This window comes from Triticum aestivum, unplaced genomic scaffold (genome assembly GCF_018294505.1).
Source record: "Triticum aestivum cultivar Chinese Spring unplaced genomic scaffold, IWGSC CS RefSeq v2.1 scaffold27977, whole genome shotgun sequence".
Classification (NCBI taxonomy): domain Eukaryota; kingdom Viridiplantae; phylum Streptophyta; class Magnoliopsida; order Poales; family Poaceae; genus Triticum; species Triticum aestivum.
The window spans coordinates 628691-647938 of NW_025228057.1; the positions used below are offsets into that span (position 1 = coordinate 628691).

The window sequence follows — 19248 nt, forward strand, 5'->3', positions numbered from 1 at the left end:
ATGGAAATGTCAAAAAAAATAATAAAAAAAAAATTTCTCATGTGATATGTGGTCTAGTTGTTGGGAAAATTAACAAATATGAATTTCGACTTTATTTGCAAAATCTCTCTGGAAATTCTTAAAATGGGCATAACTTTTGCATACGAACTCGGATGAAAAAGTTTTTTATATGAAAAATCATCTACTCGAAAATTTGAGATGATAAAGAAACAACTTCAGTCCCAAAACAAAAAAAAAGGAAAAAACTATGGGTTTTATTTCTCTTACCGAAAACCTAACAGGCATGATTATTTTCTTGGACCCCTCGTGTCTGTTGTACATGATTGCTTCAATCCCTAACTCAAAGACATGTGTCTGCATCCATCCTGCCTTCCTCATTGATTGAGCAAGCTCCTTGATTGTGCAAATGTAACCACGATAGTTTATGATATGCGGCCTGTAGAACAAAAGGAATGATCTGTTGAGAAAAATAACAATAGGAGAGATCATTGCATGCAAAAAGAAAAAAGCAGGAAAAAAGTGGCTACTGGAAGAAACACACACGTTGTATCCTCACCCTGCGACGTCCTTCTCGTCCCTCCTCCTCCTCCAAAAAACAGAATCAGTGCGTACACTCTGTTTGTCTCTGCATTGCGTGTGAAATCCTTCCTCATCTCTACATTCACATATGGTGACCTCTGTGATGGTGGAGCTTTCAGTATCCTCCTCTCGCGCTTCTCAGGAATGGGCTCTTCCGAGCTGCTGGTTGCACCTTTGCTCGATGATTCCCCCTCATCGGTAGTTTTTGCAACTTCGATTGGTGTGCTGAAACCGGCAGGTGACATGTGCCCTGCACTCTGTCCTACAACATTTTTCACTGCCCCCTCGATAACTTCATCGAAATCCATCTTGCCCCAGTCAATTCCCCACTCAATGTCACCGGTGGCAGGTGCGTTTGCCACCCCCTCATCCTCTGCTGCCTTGCCCTCCTCGCTTGTTATTCCTGTTGGCTCATCTATCCCAAGATCGAAAGGTGGAGCTGGACAGTAAACATCCCACACAACACTCCCAGACTTTGATCTTTGCAGCAATCGTGCTTCTTCACCTAAATCGCATGCTCCTTTGTTTGCTGGTAGATTGATGGAAGCTGATGTCCGTATTACAGGTATGGTGCTAGCAGAATTACTCCTCACGAGCGGTGGCGTCGAACCTGGGCTCACACACTTCTCAAGCAGCTCGTTGATGTCCCTAATATCATGGAATGATATTTCTTTCCCCTTTGCAGAGCACGCTTCTTGTTGGAGAGTACCGGAGGCTTGTCTGTTGATTCCTGGGCAGTTGCTTGCTCCTACTCAGGGGTTGCTTGCTCCTGCTCAGGCTGGCCCGAAGGCCTTTAGTCGCGGTTGGCCAGACCAACCGGGATTAAAGGTTAGACCTTTAGTCCCGGTTGGTCTGGCCAACCGCGACTAATGGCCCGAACCTTTAGTCGCGGTTGGCCAGACCAACAGGGACTAAAGGTTAGACCTTTAGTCCCTGTTGGTCTGGCCAACCGCGACTAAAGGGATTCGAGGTGAAGCGATGCCGCCGTCGCCATAACCGATTCATCGGTTCGATTTGTATTTTCTTCCTCTTTGGCGGCCGCCGCATCTGACCTTACTTGCGCTCTGTAGGTCACTCCCACGCTTCGCCGCCCGCCGGTTTGGCCGAAACAACGACGGCTGGCCATTGCATCACCACAAGTGTTCGACAGATTGCCTAGGTGAGTCTTTTTGTTCGTTTCTTTTTTAACCTAGCGTTTGGATCGAACCAAACCGTTGGAATTGTAGATCAAGAGGTTGAGGGAGATGGTCTTCGAGGAGTCGTCGTCATCTGAAGAGGAAGAAGATGATGAGGACTTTGAAACCATTTTAGACATGATTTTCAATGGTGATGTTCGGCATGCTAGGAGAGGATTGCAGTTTGGCCGTATACACATCAACCATGATAGAGAGGAGGGCCTTGCCAAGATCATGAGAGACTACTTTGCTCCAAATCCAACCTGTTTGTTGCAATTGTTCATGGCCTGCTGAGCAGTGGCAGAGCTTGAAAGAAATCTTAGGAGGGGCGAACCTAAAAGTATTTCAAATACGAAATCCTAGCTTGCTCCTATTTATACTGTCCACGCCTCTCCTTCTCCCAGATCGCCAGCCGCCGGGTCCTGCTGGTAGGAAGAAAGCAGGTGACTAGGGGAGAGAGCTAGCGGGCCAAGAGTAGTGTCCCTTCTCCTTCTGTTGGTCCAAAGAGGGCGCCCCTTTTGACCATTCCGGGTATGGTGCTACGTGGTGCTCCTGTAGCATGCTCACGCGAGTCCTCTGGCAACACTGTAGAAATCCATTTGACACGGGGATGCAGGCAGCCTCCCCCAAGTCAAACCCTGTCCTCCTCAGCATTTCGTCTTGTCCTCCCGTACGGGACACCTTGGCTACTCCTATCATGACATCTCTTTGGATAGTACTCCCGGGCAGCGCTTCCCGGGCCAGTTCCTCAACCGTCTCCTCCCGAAAGAAGGGCCACCATGGACGTTTGTCCCGCCTCTTCCCGGGCACCATCTTCACCCCCACGGTCAGACGTCCTCCGGTACCCCGTAATCCATTGGTCCGACAGACATAACCACCAATCTCTAGCCTCTGACCGGCCGGCCGCCGCCGCAACGTACGCGGCAAGCCCCAATTCCCTGACCCCACACTCAAGCGTCGTCGGTCGCGAAGTCGCGCGAGACAAAAGAGTAGAAGGCGCGCGCGTTGCATTATGCAATGGCTGTTCGTTTGTCTCCCATGAGCGCGAGAAGGATGCTTTAGCAAGCGTGAGAACGATATGGTGCGTCCTTCGTTCCTAATCCCATGTCTAGCGTGAATTGTGAAGTAGGAGTACCAGTGGGTACCTAGTTTTCCTTTTTGAGCTCCACCGCTGCTGCCGAGTACTGGAGCTCCAAGGTTCTATGGCAGATCATGACTTGTTGCATCATATTGCATAACATGATCATTGAAGAGTGGGAGGGATATGCCTGAGAACTTTCGGTACATCACCAACGGGACTCCGGTTGAGCCAAAGCATGATACAAATAGGATCCTGGCATTCTTTGAAGAGCACCCGCAGGATCGAGAGCCGACAAGTTCATGCTCAGCTCCAAAATGATCTTATTGAGCATCACTGGCAATGTCATAACGCTTCCTAGTTGTTCCATCACATGTTATTTGCTACATTTCGACCATTTGATGTGTTCAAACTTAAATAATTCGATTTGTAAACTATATTGGTGATTTGCTTGAACATTCATATCCATGTTAAGTTTTCATATATGTGCTAATACGTAGTTGCAATGTGTAGAAGAATTGCATGCGTTTAGAAAAAAACAAAAAATTGCTCCATTATACATAGGGGATTGGTTAAGTCCGACCTAATATTAGTGAAGTGAAAAATACTTCACCAAAAGTTTACTCCGCCGAATCCTTCTTTATTTCTAGGAATCGGTCAGAATTGCCCTTAGAGGGTTACCCTCTCCCCACCATCAACTTTTGGCCCGCAAGAAAGAGAGAGGGATCGTGGCATTTGCTACACACTCCCTCCGTTGCTAAATACAATGTTTTTCCGAGATTTCAATACAAACTACATACATAACAAAATGAGTAAATTTACACTTTAAAATATGCCTTTACACATCCGTATGTAGTCCATATCGAAATCTTTGAAAGGTCTTATGTTTTAGAAACGGAGGGAGTAGATGGGAGTACCTCTTCTACAGGAATAAAAAAAGTGAAAAATAATAGGCATTCGCCCATACACCGTGTGTGGCATGAGCAGGGGCAGCCCACACGGGCTGTGTGGGTGAACAGTAGAATTGCCCACACGTGCGGGCGCAGCTACTTCGTGCCACACGCCCAACAAGTACTACTCATCCCCACCTCGCGCGTGTGTCACGAAGCAAATATATACACACGTCCTGGCACAGCTACATTAGGTACCCGCGGGATGACGATTTAGTTGCCATCCGGGATGGCAGATCTAGTTATCCGGGATGGCAAATATGGTTGTAAAAGCATGACAACTCTCTGTTTTGTTTAACTATAGTTGTCATGTCTAATTTATAGTAGTTGCCGCGTGTAATCAAACCATAGTTGTCGTGTGTGATTAACTACTTGTCACATATGGTCAAACAAATAGTTGACATGTGTGTTTGTCTAGTTGCCACATGTGGTTAATCACAGTTGCCATGTATGTTTATCTGATTGCCACGTATGCGCAACTGCAGTTGCCCTAGCAAACGAATCATAGTTACCATGTGTGTTTGTCTAGTTGCCATGTACGCGCAACTGCAGTTGCCATCCAACAATGTTCGACTGTCGTGTGGTGAAAAGCAGTTTGCCCACACGCGCCTGGACTAGGTTGTGGCTGTGTGGCCAGAAACTAGTTCGCCCACACAGCACAGCTGGCAACCGCGTGCTATGGGGCGTGTGGGCGATCTCTCCAACGCCCACACACCGGCCTTGTCCTACGTGGCACGCGGAAACTGCCTCGGTGTGTCAAGATTCGTTCAAACTTAATTGGACGGTGATCCAGACGTGTGGGAGTGGACGTTAGCGTTTTCGTTAAACTATACAGTACTAATCATGTTACCCTGCGTCTAATCCCTTCTTCCCCGCAGCTACGCCCCGTCAAAGGCACGGCGAAGAAACCACCAACCACAAATCACACGCCAAAGGCCAAAAGCGGGGAAGAAAGAGGACGAAAGAAAGCGTCGCCGCCGCGGAGCAAATCGAGCAAGCAGCCGGCGACGCGACGCGGCCGAATCGGAGCAGGCAGTCTCGCCGGCCGGCCGTCCCATCGACCGACCCCCCGCTCGGCCCCCCGAGGAACCGATAGGGTCCATCTCCCTGCCGGCGATGGCGTCGTCCGCGGATCCGTGGGTGCGGGAGTACGGCGAGGCGGCGCGCCTGGCGGACGACGTCGCCGCCATGGTCGCCGACCGGGCGGCGCTCCCGCAGTCCGGCCCGGAGGTCATGCGCCACACCTCCGCCATTCGCCGGAAGATCACCATCCTCGGGACCAGGCTGGACAGCCTCGAGGGGATGCTCGCCAGGCTTCCCCCCAAATCCATGTACGTTCCGCTCGCCCGCTCGCTCGCTCACCCTAGCCTGCCGCGCCCCTTTTTCTCCGCTCACCAGCTCCGAAATGCATCCAAGAGAGAGGGGTGATTGATTTGGTGGTGGATTGCGGTGTCGTTTGCCTCAGCTAGTCACCTCCTGCAGATCCGTTCAGCGTCCTGTCTGGGAAATTCAACACGCGTTAGCCAGAAATGATGCTGTGATGATGATGCAGGAACCCAGTGAACTTGTATAAATGCTGTCGATGCCATTTCAGCGTAACCCTAGAATCAAAATTCAGGTAGCTTCCCACCGTTTCACAATACGCTTTACGCCAATTGTGCTTCGCGTGCGTGGGCCGGAGAGTAGTTACAGAGAGAAAGTGGAAATTGCGTAGAGATCATCTTATCTCTTATTCGCAGTGGTACCAAGTACATTCATACATGCCTGCTGATTCATTTCTTACGAGATAACGTTTGGAGTAGTTTTACCCTGTTGATATGCATGTTCTCTGTCATGGTATGTGTGATATATGGTGCATGCTGGTTGCTTTTGTACAGACACTAGCACCAATTTATCAATTGTCACAGTCAGTTCTTCATGGTATCGAGATATCTTTAGTGTGTATGCTGCTACACAGTGACTTATCTTGATACATTTCGAAATGTATATCTGTTATAAGTGATCTTCCATGTTGTGCAGCACGGACAAGGAGCTGAATAAGCACCGAGACACGCTTTCAAATTTGAAATCTAGAGCAAAACAGATGGCAGAAAGTTTCAACATGTCGACCTTTGCCAACAGGTGTGTTCTGCATTTTAGTAACCAATGCCGCCGACGTGATTGATCTTTTTAAAAGAAGGCTCGTCAATGCTTTATCTTGTTAAAATCTTTTCAGGTGCATATTGATTAAATTTCTTCTTATATGTATTACACATGTGATTTCTCACAATTCAGGGAGGATTTGCTTGGTCAGAGCAAGAAAGCTGCTGATGACATGAACAGAGTAGCCGGGTTGGATAACCAAGGGATTGTTGGCCTTCAGAGGCAAATCATGAAAGGTACTGATGTATGTATATGACTTACTATTCACGCCGCTGTGACAATGAAATGTTGTGGCGATGTCAGAGTGGTTGGTTACTGGATGTGATGGCTGGCCTGTTGCCTTCCGTTTCCACCACCCTCAGGCAGATACATCAATGTGGTCGTGACATGTGGAGAGGTGTTTAGGGTGATGTTCAGTTTGAAGTGTTGTCTTTATGACTGCTCAAACAGTCAAACAAGACATTGCTGTTCCTCCTTTGCCTCACAGTGGACATGCCAAATCCATTCCTCTCCTATCCATTTCGTTGGCTTGAGTTTCTGGTGTCAAACATACAAATTCAGAAGTTACCAGTGGCCCTTGCATATATTCCGATTTCTCTATTAGGAGTCATTCAGTTGCTTTGTTTCGAAAGAAAATGGCGAACTTCTTAAATCATTGCATTTCTACTCAAAATATATGAAGAGCTATTTGTGACGAAAAATGCATTCCATATTCCACGCGGTTGTTTATCTAAGCTTGTTATTTGCTTGTATATCTACAGTTGGTTAGAAATACTATCAATTCACAGTTGCCTAATTCATTGATACTGTCTGCTACGACAATTTGCAATTTGCAGAACAAGATGAGGGTCTTGAGAAGCTGGAACAGACCGTGCTGAGCACAAAACATATTGCGTTAGCAGTCAATGAGGAACTTGACCTGCACGCAAGACTGATTGTTAGTTTCTTACTGCAATGCCACTTGTTTCTTTGCTCTCTAGACTGTGTGTTCACTGGCCTATCTTCATGATTTCAGGATGACCTAGATGATCATGTGGATGGTACAAACTCGCGCCTTCAGGTTGTATTTCAGACCCTTTCATGTGGATGACCTCGAAGGGATTTTTAACGCTGCTTGATACTAATATATTTCATGCTTTGCACGAATTATACTTTTGACTCAAAATCCTTTCTCATGCAGCGTGTGCAAAAGAGGCTTGCGGTTCTGAACAAGCGCGCCAAGGGCGGCTGCTCCTGCATGTCCCTGCTGCTGTCCACCGTCGGTATAGTGATGCTTGTGGTTATTGTCTGGCTCCTCATCAAGTATCTGTAACCTCTGCCCAACTCAAATCAGTTTCAAGTGTGCAGTTCTTTCAAAGACAGTATGGTTACTTCCGCTTCGCCATCATTTTGGCGAGAAATGGAAAATATGTATGCCACATGTCCCCTTATCGGGTTGAAATGTGAAGTTCAGACTTTTGTATGTCTGCGGTATATGAGTTCAGACTTCTTCTCCTATACTTTGATGTGCTGTATTACAGTCAACAACGTACACCCTCTGCTTAGGAATACATGTTACGTTTGGATGAGATGCGGTCGATATAATTAAGAAATTTTGAGTGATCTCAAATGCAGTACATATTAACTAAAACCATATAAATGGCATTTCATAACAAAACTATTCTCATACGATCAGTCTAAACAGTTTAGTGCATATTAACAAAAAATTAACAAAACTCATAATAAATAAGAATGAGACAGCAGTTCAACATTTCAGTGAAGAAACTCATCATATGTTGGTAATGGAATAGTACATTCAATCGTGTCAAAGTAAGTCCACAGGGAAATGCTACATTCAGTCATATCACAATAAGTCGACGACTGAATGTTAGATTCACAATTGTGTCAAAAAACCAGCAACCTACGAAAGGCGCACATACCATTCTGATTCTACCTATTCATCACGACGAACAGATATCGACAGCTCTACAACTTACATTTATGACTCGTCGAAGACATAAACAGATCACTCTTGACATACATCTACCATCTAAGCAGAGGCTGCAAAACACCATTCTGATTCTACCATCCTTGTCATCTCCTGTCGCTGCGCCTCCAAAGTTGCCCCCGAAAACGGACTTTTGTTGGAATGATTCATGCTGTACTTTGTTCATCTGCGGCAATAAACCGTGAGCACCATTGCCAACCCATACTGAGCTGAATAGCCTAGCTCCAATCGATTCTCCCGTGGGATTCAAATGTTACCTGAGTCTCTGCTCCTGTTTTTCGATATCCTCGAGCAGAACATGAACATCAGCAGGAATGTCGATAGCATAAATAACCTGAAGTAGGTTTTTAGCTCCTGCATTCCGAGGTCAAGGCCTTCAAGTTTCCCATTTTCACCGCCGCTCTTTTGGTCCATATTTCTCTCCAAAATCTCTCCTCCCATAGGGACCCAGTTATCCAGTGCTCCTTGGGATACTACTTGATCGTCGGGTAGGGTTCGCAGCCCTTCCTCGAAAAGTATGAGAAACGCCATGCACCACTTGTTAATGACTCTCTGGAAAGGAGAACTGTGCTGTCAGACATATGGCCAAAAAAAACCATGTCCATGACTAGATGTGCAGATCCTAGATTTGCGTACATCAAATGTTATCTTGTCAACAGGGTTGAACATTTTGAAGCAGTCGTCGGTGGATGCTTTCTCATCTCCATATATCTGAATACCAGCAAAGTGATGAGTCATGTCATGTCAATACAAGTTCATAATAGTCGCAACAGAGACAACAGATGAACTTACCTCAAATGTGAAAGGCATTGGCACCTTCGCAATGTCATATAGATAATCAGTTGTAGTCCCATGTGCAAGGTACCTAGCAAGTGATGGGATAAAAAAGCATTAGTAGATTTCCTTCGTTGAAGGCTTAGCATAATAACCCTTTTGGATTCACATAACTTGAGCAACTTGTGAGATGTTACATACCCTACAGCTCCACCACCTGATCCAACTAGGCAGCTGTCTTGGAAATTGCGATGGTTCACATTCTCTAAAACTGACCTCATCAAGTGAGAAGGCGCTCCATCTGGTGTAGTATTCTTGTGGTCATATGGCATAAATAATGCCTGTAGTTGAACAGAAGAATGAGAGAATGTGTAAAAGCAATAGGCATTGACCAAAACTTACTTCACTAGGTTTCAATACCACTGTGTGGAACTACACATGAGATTGCTACTAAAGACAGTTATATGTTATTTCGTGAACAATTGATCAAACTTTATGTTATAGCTGCAGAACGCAATAGCTGCATTACCTCCATTCCAGAATGCACATTCACCCAGATATGTGGTTTAAATGACTTGGACAGTTCTTGCATGATCTGGGCCTCAGGTTCGCTGAAAGGAGCAGTGCCAGGATCCTCCTCAAATGGGTTATAATCCTGTAATACAAGCAAAAATGTATAAATGTAGTGCATAAGATTGATGCTGTACACTAAAGTAATCTCTGATCAATCAATCAATGAACCAACAAAGAACATGCATGGTAAAAAGATAAAGGTGCACTTGCTCAAAGTGTACACAAGATTAGCAAATTCTGGTTGCCCAACATGACAATAAGAATATACTCCCCCCCGTAAAGAAATATAAGAGCGTTTAGATCACTAGAATAGTCTATCCACTCCAGATCTGCAATAAAGGACCATAGCTACATGGTAACAATAAAGGACCATAGCTATACTTAGTCTATCAACTCCAGGTCTGCAAAAGTCTGACCTTTAATTCAACTTCAGTGTTCCTGGATGTTAATCAACCTAACTCTTTTAGGGCAATGATATATTATTGGCTATAGATAAATTACACAGGTTCGCTAAGTAATATCATACAAAAAGAAACCATAAACTGTGGAAGTTAGCATAAAAGACTTCAATCGTTCAAGCTTACATCTAAGATGCATTTCAATAGAATCAACATATAGTTGAACTCGAAAAGAATCAAGTTTTCCTGGTGCACGATGATAAACCACTGAGACAAACCTTTTCCTTCTTTCCCCAATCAACGCTCCAATTTCTGTTAAGATCAACTCCTCTTCCTGTGTGAAGAAAGAAGAGATTAAATAGTTGGCACATAAACTGCTTCACGTGATGGATTTTTAAGAAAAAGACAATCACCATTTCTCCTATCACAAATCTCCCCTGCTTCAACGCGCTTACGTCCATTAAAATTTTCAATTGGCACCACCTAAAAAGATTAAAGGCAACTTTAGAAACCACTATACCTCCTGAGTTCGAGAGACCCATTACTAATGTGAACAGAAGTAATAACACGGGAAAGAGGTGAATGGGGGAGAAGGCAGACAAATATGAATGAAGGTAAAGAACAGCATGTGACCACATTTTTCCTTCTTTAAACTAGGATAACAGGATATGCGATAATCATGATTATGTATTTATGTCTACCAAGAAAACCATGATTTTGAATTCGTAAACCATACAAAAGCACTTGGGGGAAACATACTTCACAAACATATTAAATAATACTGTGAATTTTGTCATGGGTATAACTGTGAGTGAATAATAATGCTTACAGAGTGCAGGAATAACATACGTAAAAGATCCCTAGCGCACTAACATTTGAACAATGCGAGTAGATCAAAGTATAGTTTGATTTCAGAGAGCATGTATAAGAACAACTTGTGAGATGAAATGGACCTGATATTTCAATATCTAGAGTACTTTTTCAAGAGCAGATCACCCTCAAAACTATACTAATTCGGTGCAGTGAATAGCAGAACAGCAAGCACAATTGCTTCCCATAAATCTCTTATTAATTATGCATGCCAAGGACTGAAGATATAAAATAAGTTGCAGACGTACTAACTTTGATCACAAGGTGCTCCAGAATTTTCTCAAAGGATGAAAGATCCACACCGGCAATTTTGCGCTTCTCCGTCAAAATGTAGAGCAGACTTAATGCAAGTTCAGAGGTAATAAGTTCTCTGCCATGCTGCCCAAAGCTCTGGAAGACAATGAACCTTCTGTCAAAACCGCAAGGCATCAATAATCTAATTTGCAAAATAACGTGCCAAAATGTATTGAAAGACATAATTGTGTTTTCTTTATGCTGTGAAGCCACTGCCCACTACACCACCAAGGTGAGGGAGTTGCGAACAAGATGAATGAACCGAGCAGACTTGATTTCGTGACGTTGGTTGGATGATACAAGAGGCTAAAGCTAACTAAATGGGGGCAGAATGAAGCTCATGTTTGGTGGGAAATGCTGAGAGATATCTGTTGGGAACTAACCAGAAGGATTTTAATCTTCGAGCCATCATGTACGGTTTTCTTCACATGATTAAAAGTAACAACGAGCATCTCCGCAGAATACCCTTTGTTACCAGCTCTTACTGTATCCATCTGCAACAGTTAATAAAAGACGGCGTAAAAATGGCACTCAATACCGAACCAAACCGGCCAATAACAGCTGAACAATGACAGTCAAGCCACTCACGGTCAGCCTATCCGGATTCCGAGCAACCAGGGCCTTGATCTCGCTCAGAAGGGTATCACTGTGGAAAAAAGGAAACAGACCCGGTTAACCCAACACTAAGCGTGGCATGGAAAGATAAAAAGAGCACAAGATAGGCAAAAAGTCAATGCAGCAAACGTAACAAAACACCACCCTGGCCTTCTCTTTTTTCTGGACAAAGGGCATTTCCCCCCAATCCATCAATGAAATCAGAACCGCAAGAACTAAACCTGGAACTGAGACAATAGATATATAGTAGGTTCAGGTATGTAACCTCTGGTGCTGTGCACAGCCATAGCCAATAGCTCCCGTCGGCTAGCTAACATGACAGACAGGGGTTGCAATTGCAGACAGTGACAGTCTGATAGACGTGTCTTGTTGAAGGTGGACTATGACGACAGCGCAAACAAAAATTTGCCATACTGCATCGATCCCTAATCAACTACTAGCAGACGATGTTTGAGAGCGGAACCGCGCGCCCATTGCAACCAGCAGCCTGTGAATTAGACTACAGGGACAAGAACATGTCGATTCCAGCGGCTACCAGCTGAGACAGACCTGGCGCCGGCCGCCGGGTGGCGCGTCCGTGTAGGCCGGCGGAGACGGAAGGAGGAGCTACCGGAACCCACGGGGCAGGGCGGAAGGCGAGAGACGCGCGCCGTACCTGGGGCGGTAGAGGTCCCGCGAGATCGGGGTGACGGAGGCCGGGATCTTCCTGGCCGAGGCGGGGGAAACGAGGGCGGCGAGGGCGAGGGTCAGGGTCACGAGCCGGCGGGACAGGGGCGGGGGCGGCGCGTAGGGCGCCATCTCCGCCGCACGGCACGGCACGGCACGGCCGGCCGGAGCTGAGCCTGAGCCCGAGCTTTCTCCCTCGCCGGCGATCCGCCCGCGCGCGCGCTCAGAGTCGCTCCCCGCTCTGCCTCGCCCACCTCTCTCTCTCTCTCTGTCTCGCGGCAGGTAGGAAGTGAGACACGAGTGATTTTGATTAACCAGCGGTGATTAATTTGTCAAATTTATAGCAGTATTTGGATTAGTGGGGTCATTAGCAGTGGCTTTCGGTTCTTTTTTTTATCTGTTAGCGTGTTGGGCTCGTGCGCACTAGAGCTCACACACTGGATTTTTTTAAACCTTTTTTCGAGGTTAGTTCAAACCCAATGTGAGTTGGTTTGGATTTGGGTTGGGTTTGATCCATTATGCAATCTTTTTGTGAGTTTGATAACGGCCTTGGTGAAATGGGACGGAATGGCTTGTGGTCCAATGCAAACCGGGGAGATCGACCTCCGCGAGAAAAAAACACCGAAAATACTTTTCTTCCTTGCATAACACATCATCTAAATTTTATGCCCTTCATAACACTTCCACCCGTTTTAAGCCTTAGCAGTGTTAAATAAAATTTAGACTCGAAGCTAGTAGATAGGGAAGAAAAAGTTTGTTAGTGTCGAATAGGGAAACGAAATTTAAAACAATGTTAAATAAGAAATTCTTTCAAGACTTTTTTTTTCAATTATTCTGGACACTTTCGTTTTGGTAGGCTTTTACTTTTCTTAGTTGCATGATGAACGATGTGATGTTAACTTGGTAGGCTCTTACTTTGCTTTTGTAGTGAGGGAATGAAACCAGATGAGGTTGACCGGTTGATGTCGCAATTGGACGCAAGCCACAACCCCGGCCTTGATGACATCGCCACGTCCACACCATATAGCCAAGAAATGAGAAGGAATGCCGAGGTAGTGGCGGAGGATGAGGTTGGAGAGGTCAAGAGGACGAGGAGCCGTAGACCCAAACAATGAAAAAAGGCTCAATGGTCGTGCAACTACTGGCCGGAAGAAGATTTTGCTTTGTGTGATGCATGGACGAACATATCTTTTGATGCCGTGGTCGAGACCGGTCAAATGAAAAACCCATGGTTTAGTTGTTTGTTGGGTTGGATGAAGTTTATCAGTGTTCATAATCGAATTATGATGTGGTGTAGTTGAATTGTTTAGTTTATGTTGTGGTGCATTTGTTCAGGTTTGCACAAACGTTCCGATGAATTTAAAAAATATTGAAGGAAGGAGTAGACAAACAAAAGTTTAATTCTTATAAAAATAGAAAATTAAAAGATGAAGGATATGACGGGCAATTAAGATATGAGGGATGGAGCAGGGATGCCCTATAAAGGACTAACGGAATTTGATAAAAGCCGAGGAGAGGATTTTTGTTTTTCCAATTTTCCATAACAAGTAGAATGGTAGATTAACATATATGATGTATTCAACTTTTTTGAACACAGTACAACCATAGATGTACACATACATGCACATACACCCATCCTTATCAACGTACACACATATATCATATCCCCTCCGAGATACCAAGCCGACATCACATCTTGAGATTGACGAAGTCGCCACACACGTCTCGCAGTTGACGAGAACGTCTCTTTTCACTAAAGGAACATCGCCAAAAAGTCTGAAATAAATTCAGAAAAATGTGAGCAGCAATGACAAGTCTAGAACTTGAACCCAATGGCCTGGTTTCAACACAAAAATCTAACCAGATGCAAATCCAAACATTCTTTTTGAAACAGAACACCCATATATTTCATTACGATGATGATTTAGCTAAGTCGCCAGTTACAGGGTTTTGTACAAACTCAGGGAAGTGGTCTAACCAGGTCTCACACATGCCACTCCCTAGACCATGACCATACGCAGCTAAAGAGTGTGCTGCTGTAAGGGCATATTTATCCCTTAGTTGTTTTGGTGATTGATGGCAATGCTTTTGCGGACTAATCGTGTGCACTGAGCATCTCAGACATATCATGACTAGGCACAAGACGATTTGGTGCCCCTCGAAGACTTTTGAAGACGGCGTTTCTCTACGTTTCTTTTCGGTGGATTTGAGTCGTAGGAAAGCCGTACTATTAAGAGGGGGTCTGCGTTGGAAAGGTTTGGGTGGAATCAACACATACACGTATGCTCCTTTTGCACCACCTTTCCTTTGGCTCTTTGGAGCATCCTCCCTTTCTCCGTGTCTTTGCAAAATGAAGGACTCCTAATGTTGCTGATCTGGGGCATGCGGTAGTACTGCTCTCCCGAGCGGTAGTACCGCAGTGCCCTGCGGTAGTACCGGCCGTAGGCGCGGTAGTACCGCAGGTACTCACGGTAGTACCGCTCCTTGGGAGCGGTAGTACCGTGGCCTCTGGCCAGGCTCAGCTGCTCGAGCGGTTGTAGGGGCGGATGTAATTTTTTACATCCGCGCCCCTACGCGGTAGTACCGCCTCTTGGGTGCGGTAGTAATGTGAGCCCTGGCCTGGCACAACAACATGAGCGGATGTAATTTTTTACATCCGCGCTCTACGCGGTAGTACCGCTTGCCAGGTGCGGTAGTACCGTGTCGGATTTTTGCATGGATTGGAACTCAGCGGAAGTTGCTACGGATGTATTTTTATATGTCCGTGCTTTCCCAGTCTAGACCAACCCTGCCTTGCGGTAGTACCGCAAGGGGGTGCGGTAGTACCGCTCCAGCGGTTCTACCGCCCTTGCAACAGGCTGGTCTAGCTCCTGCTGGGCCAGCGGTAGTACCGCAGTTCCCTACAGTAGTACCGTGGTCCCGTGCGGTAGTACCGCGTGCCAGGTGCGGTAGTACCGCTCCTCGCGTGCTGAGTTAGTGGATAACGGTTGGATTTGTTCTTCCACTATATAAGGGGAGTCTTCTTCTCCGAGTTGACCACCTCTTCCATCCCCAAGCTCCATTGTTGCTCTAAGCTCCATTTTCGCCCGATCTCTCTTCCTAGACAATCAAACTTGTTGATTTTTTAGGGATTGGTTGAGAAGGCCACGATCTACACTTCCACCAAGAGAAATTTGATTCCCCCCACTAATCCCTTGCGAATCTTGTTACTCTTGGGTGTTTGAGCACCCTAGACGGTTGAGGTCACCGCGGAGCCATATTCCATTGTGGTGAAGCTTCGTGGTGTCGTTGGGAGCCTCCAATTAAGTTGTGGAGATTGCCCCAACCTTGTTTGTAAAGGTCCGGTCGCCGCCTCCAAGGGCACCAATAGTGGAATCACGGCATCTCGCATTGTGTGAGGGCGTGAGGAGAATACGGTGGCCCTAGTGGATTCTTGGGGAGCATTGTGCCTCCACACTGCTCCAACGGAGATGTACTTCCCCTCAAAAGGAAGGAACTTCGGCAACACATCCTTGTCTTCACCGGCTCCACTCTTGGTTATCTCGTGCCTTTACTTGTGCAAGCTTATTTGTGTTATATCCCTTGCTTGCTTGTGTGCTTGTTGTTGTTGCATCATATAGGTTGCTCACCTAGTTGCATATCTAGACAACCTACTTTGATGCAAAGTTTAAATTGGTAAAGAAAAGCTAAAAATTGTTAGTTGCCTATTCACCCCCCTCTAGTCAACTATATCGATCCTTTCAATTGGTATCAGAGCCTCGTCTCTTTATTAAGGACTTTGCCGTCCGAAGAGTATGGTTGACACCGTAGACGGTGGGGAGGAGCACTCCGGTGTGAATCCGGTCTCGTCTACGACCGATGGGGGAACCACGGTCTCTCGTGAGGAATTCAATGTGGCTCTGGACACATTGAAAACCTCCATGACGACCGAGGTTGAAAGCATGTTTAACAAATTCTTAGAAGGGCTTAAATTATCCACCGCATCGATAAAAGTGGGTGATCCCACTAACAAGGTGACGGAAGCTAACTCCGACAAGGGGGAAGCTACTAGTGAAAAGGCTCCTTCATCTAGTGGTAAAAATGGCAACGACATCTTTGCCCATGTGGAACCTCCGCTTACTTATGGTGGACCGATTCCTTCCACTCATTTGAATCATGCCGGTCCTCCCCCTAAGATTGTGAAAAATGAGGACATTGATGCTTGGGTATATCGCTTTAAACGTCATTTAAATCATGTTAATACTAACTGAGGGAGTCCTGGATTAGGGGGTCCTCGGACAGCCGGACTATATCCTTTGGCCGGACTGTTGGACTATGAAGATACAAGATTGAAGACTTCGTCCCGTGTCCGGATGGGACTCTCCTTTGCGTGGAAGGCAAGCTTGGCAATTCGGATATGTAGATCTCATCCCTTGTAACCGACTCTGTGTAACCCTAGCCCCCTCCGGTGTCTATATAAACCGGAGGGTTTAGTCCGTAGGACAACAACGATCAGAATCATAGGCTAGCTTTTAGGGTTTAGCCTCTACGATCTCGTGGTAGATCAACTCTTGTAATACTCATATCATCAAGATCAATCAAGCAGGAAGTAGGGTATTACCTCCATCGAGAGGGCCCGAACCTGGGTAAACATTGTTCCCCCGCCTCCTGTTACCATCCGCCTTAGACGCACAGTTCGGGACCCCCTACCCGAGATCCGCCGGTTTTGACACCGACATGGCTTCACCTCCTACGAGACCTGTGTTGCCGGATCCTTGGATTCGTCCCCGGCCACGGGCTCCGAACCGCCTGCGTTCGTGCCTATCAAATCTGATTGGGCGCTGATCATGGAGTTTTCCTCCGCGGATATCTTTCAGCACTCGCCCCTGGGCGACGTGCTGAATTCATTAAGGTCTCTCTCCTTGTCAGGAGGCCCTTGGCCGAACTATGTCCGGATCGAGTGGGAAGCGGACAACGAAGAAATTCGTTCCCCACCCACCACCCACTTAATAGCCACTGTCGACGACTTAACCGACATGCTTGATTTCGGCTCCGAAGACATCGACAGTATGGACGACGATGCAGGAGAAGAACAGGAACCACCGCCCACAGGGCGCTGGACTGCCACCTCATCATATGATATATACATGGTGGACACCCCCAAAGAAAGCGATGGCAATAAGGCAACGGAGGATAATCCCCTCGAGAAGCAATCTAAGCACCGGCGTCATCGGCGCCGCTCTAAGCCCCGCCATAGCAAAAGCAGCGATACCGGCACAAGAGATAATAACGCCGCGGATAGTGCCGAAGACAAAGACAATCCCCTCCAGCCAGGCCTCGAGCGGGAGGATGGGCAAGCTAGCCCTAAGGAACAGGCAGCAGACGGAGAATCAGAGGATGACAATTACATGCCTCTCTCCGAAGACGAGGTGAGCCTCGGCGACGAAGAATTTATCATGCCTGAGGATCCCGTCGAACAGGAGCGCTTCCAGCACCGGCTTATAGCCACAGCAAAAAGCCTGAAGAAAAAGCAACATCAGCTTAAAGCTGACCAAGATCTGCTAGCGGATAGATGGACTGAGGTCCTAGCGGCCGAGGAATACGAACTCGAGCGCCCAACCAAAAGTTACCCAAAGCGCAGGTTGCTACCCCAACTCGAGAAGGAAGCATTAAAGCCTACGCCTCCAGCGTATGATGCGGCTGACCGGCCACCTCGTGGCCGAGACAAAGCGGCATATCAGGCCGAAGTCCAGCCCGCACCCCGTCGCCAGATAAATAAAAATACCAAGGCCCGGGGTAACACGCAGGACCTGCGGGAAGTATTGGAAAACAAAGCAGGACATGCAAGATCAATCTACGGATCATGGGGGCGCGCCCCAACGCGTGACGACGTCCGTCACGCCGGATATACTAAAAGAAAATCCGGCCGGGCCGAATACAGCAGACAAGACTCGTATGAACTGCGTCGTGATATAGCCCGGCACAGAGGCGCCGCACACCCCCTATGCTTCACTGACGAAGTAATGGATCACTAATTCCCAGAAGGTTTTAAACCCATGAACATTGAATCATATGATGGTACAACAGACCCCGCGGTATGGATTGAAGATTTCCTCCTCCACATCCACATGGCCCACGGCAACGATCTGCATGCCATCAAGTACCTCCCATTAAAACTCAAAGGACCTGCTCGGCATTGGCTCAATAGCCTGCCGGCAAATTCCATTGGCAGTTGGGAGAATTTGGAGGACGCATTCCTTGATAACTTCCAGGGCACTTATGTGCGACCACCGGATGCCGATGACTTGAGTCACATAACTCAACAGCCAGGGGAATCAGCCAGGAAATTCTGGACTCGTTTCCTAACTAAAAAGAACCAAATTGTCGACTGTCCGGATGCCGAGGCCTTAGCGGCATTTAAGCATAACATCCGCGACGAGTGGCTCGCCCGACACCTCAGCCAAGAAAAGCCGAAGTCCATGGCAGCCCTCACGACACTCATGACCCGCTTTTGTGCGGGCGAGGATAGCTGGCTGGCTCGCAGCAACAGCACATCAAGAAACCCTGGCAATTCAGATGCCAAAGACAGCAACGGCAGGCCACGTCGCAACAGACACAAGCGCCGCAACAACGGCGACAACGCCGAAGACACGACAGTTAATGCCGGATTCAGTGGCTCTAAATCCGGTCAGCGGAAAAAGCCGTTCAAAAGAAGCAATCCGGGCCCGTCCAGCTTGGACCGCATACTCGATCGTTCGTGCCAAATTCACGGCACCCCCGATAAACCAGCCAACCACACCAACAGAGAATGCTGGGTGTTCAAACAGGCCGGCAAGTTGAATGCCGAAAACAAGGAAAAGGGGCTGCATAGAGACGACGAGGAGGAGCCCCGGCCGCCGAACACAGGAGGACAGAAGAAATTTCCTCCCCAAGTGAAAACGGTAAACATGATATACGCAACCCATATTCCCAAGCGGGAACGGAAGCGTGCACTGTGGGACGTCTATGCGATGGAGCCAGTCGCCCCAAAGTTCGACCCATGGTCTTCTTGTCCGATCACCTTCGATCGCAGGGACCACCCCACCAGTATCCGTCATGGCGGTTCTGCCGCTTTGGTCCTTGACCCCATCATTGACGGATTTCACCTCACTCGAGTCCTTATGGACGG

At 47.0% G+C, this 19248-nt stretch overlaps 2 protein-coding genes across 2 annotated transcripts; one reads left to right on the forward strand and one right to left on the reverse strand.

Annotated features, from left to right (window-relative positions):
* Window positions 1-4665: 4665 nt before the first annotated feature.
* LOC123172960 (syntaxin-51) lies at window positions 4666-7386 on the forward strand. Its single transcript, XM_044589838.1, has 6 exons — window positions 4666-5113; window positions 5802-5903; window positions 6057-6160; window positions 6761-6861; window positions 6940-6984; window positions 7105-7386. The coding sequence occupies exons 1-6, from the start codon at window positions 4899-4901 to the stop codon at window positions 7234-7236; spliced, it is 699 nt and encodes a 232-aa protein (XP_044445773.1). The 5' UTR covers window positions 4666-4898; the 3' UTR covers window positions 7237-7386.
* A 260-nt stretch (window positions 7387-7646) lies between these two features.
* Window positions 7647-12406, reverse strand: LOC123172959 (mast cell carboxypeptidase A). Its single transcript, XM_044589837.1, has 12 exons — window positions 12091-12406; window positions 11409-11466; window positions 11204-11314; window positions 10779-10916; window positions 10070-10139; window positions 9935-9990; window positions 9215-9340; window positions 8887-9026; window positions 8704-8776; window positions 8548-8622; window positions 8169-8463; window positions 7647-8077 (listed from the first exon to the last, which is right to left on the reverse strand). The coding sequence occupies exons 1-12, from the start codon at window positions 12231-12233 to the stop codon at window positions 8058-8060; spliced, it is 1305 nt and encodes a 434-aa protein (XP_044445772.1). The 5' UTR covers window positions 12234-12406; the 3' UTR covers window positions 7647-8057.
* Window positions 12407-19248: the final 6842 nt, after the last annotated feature.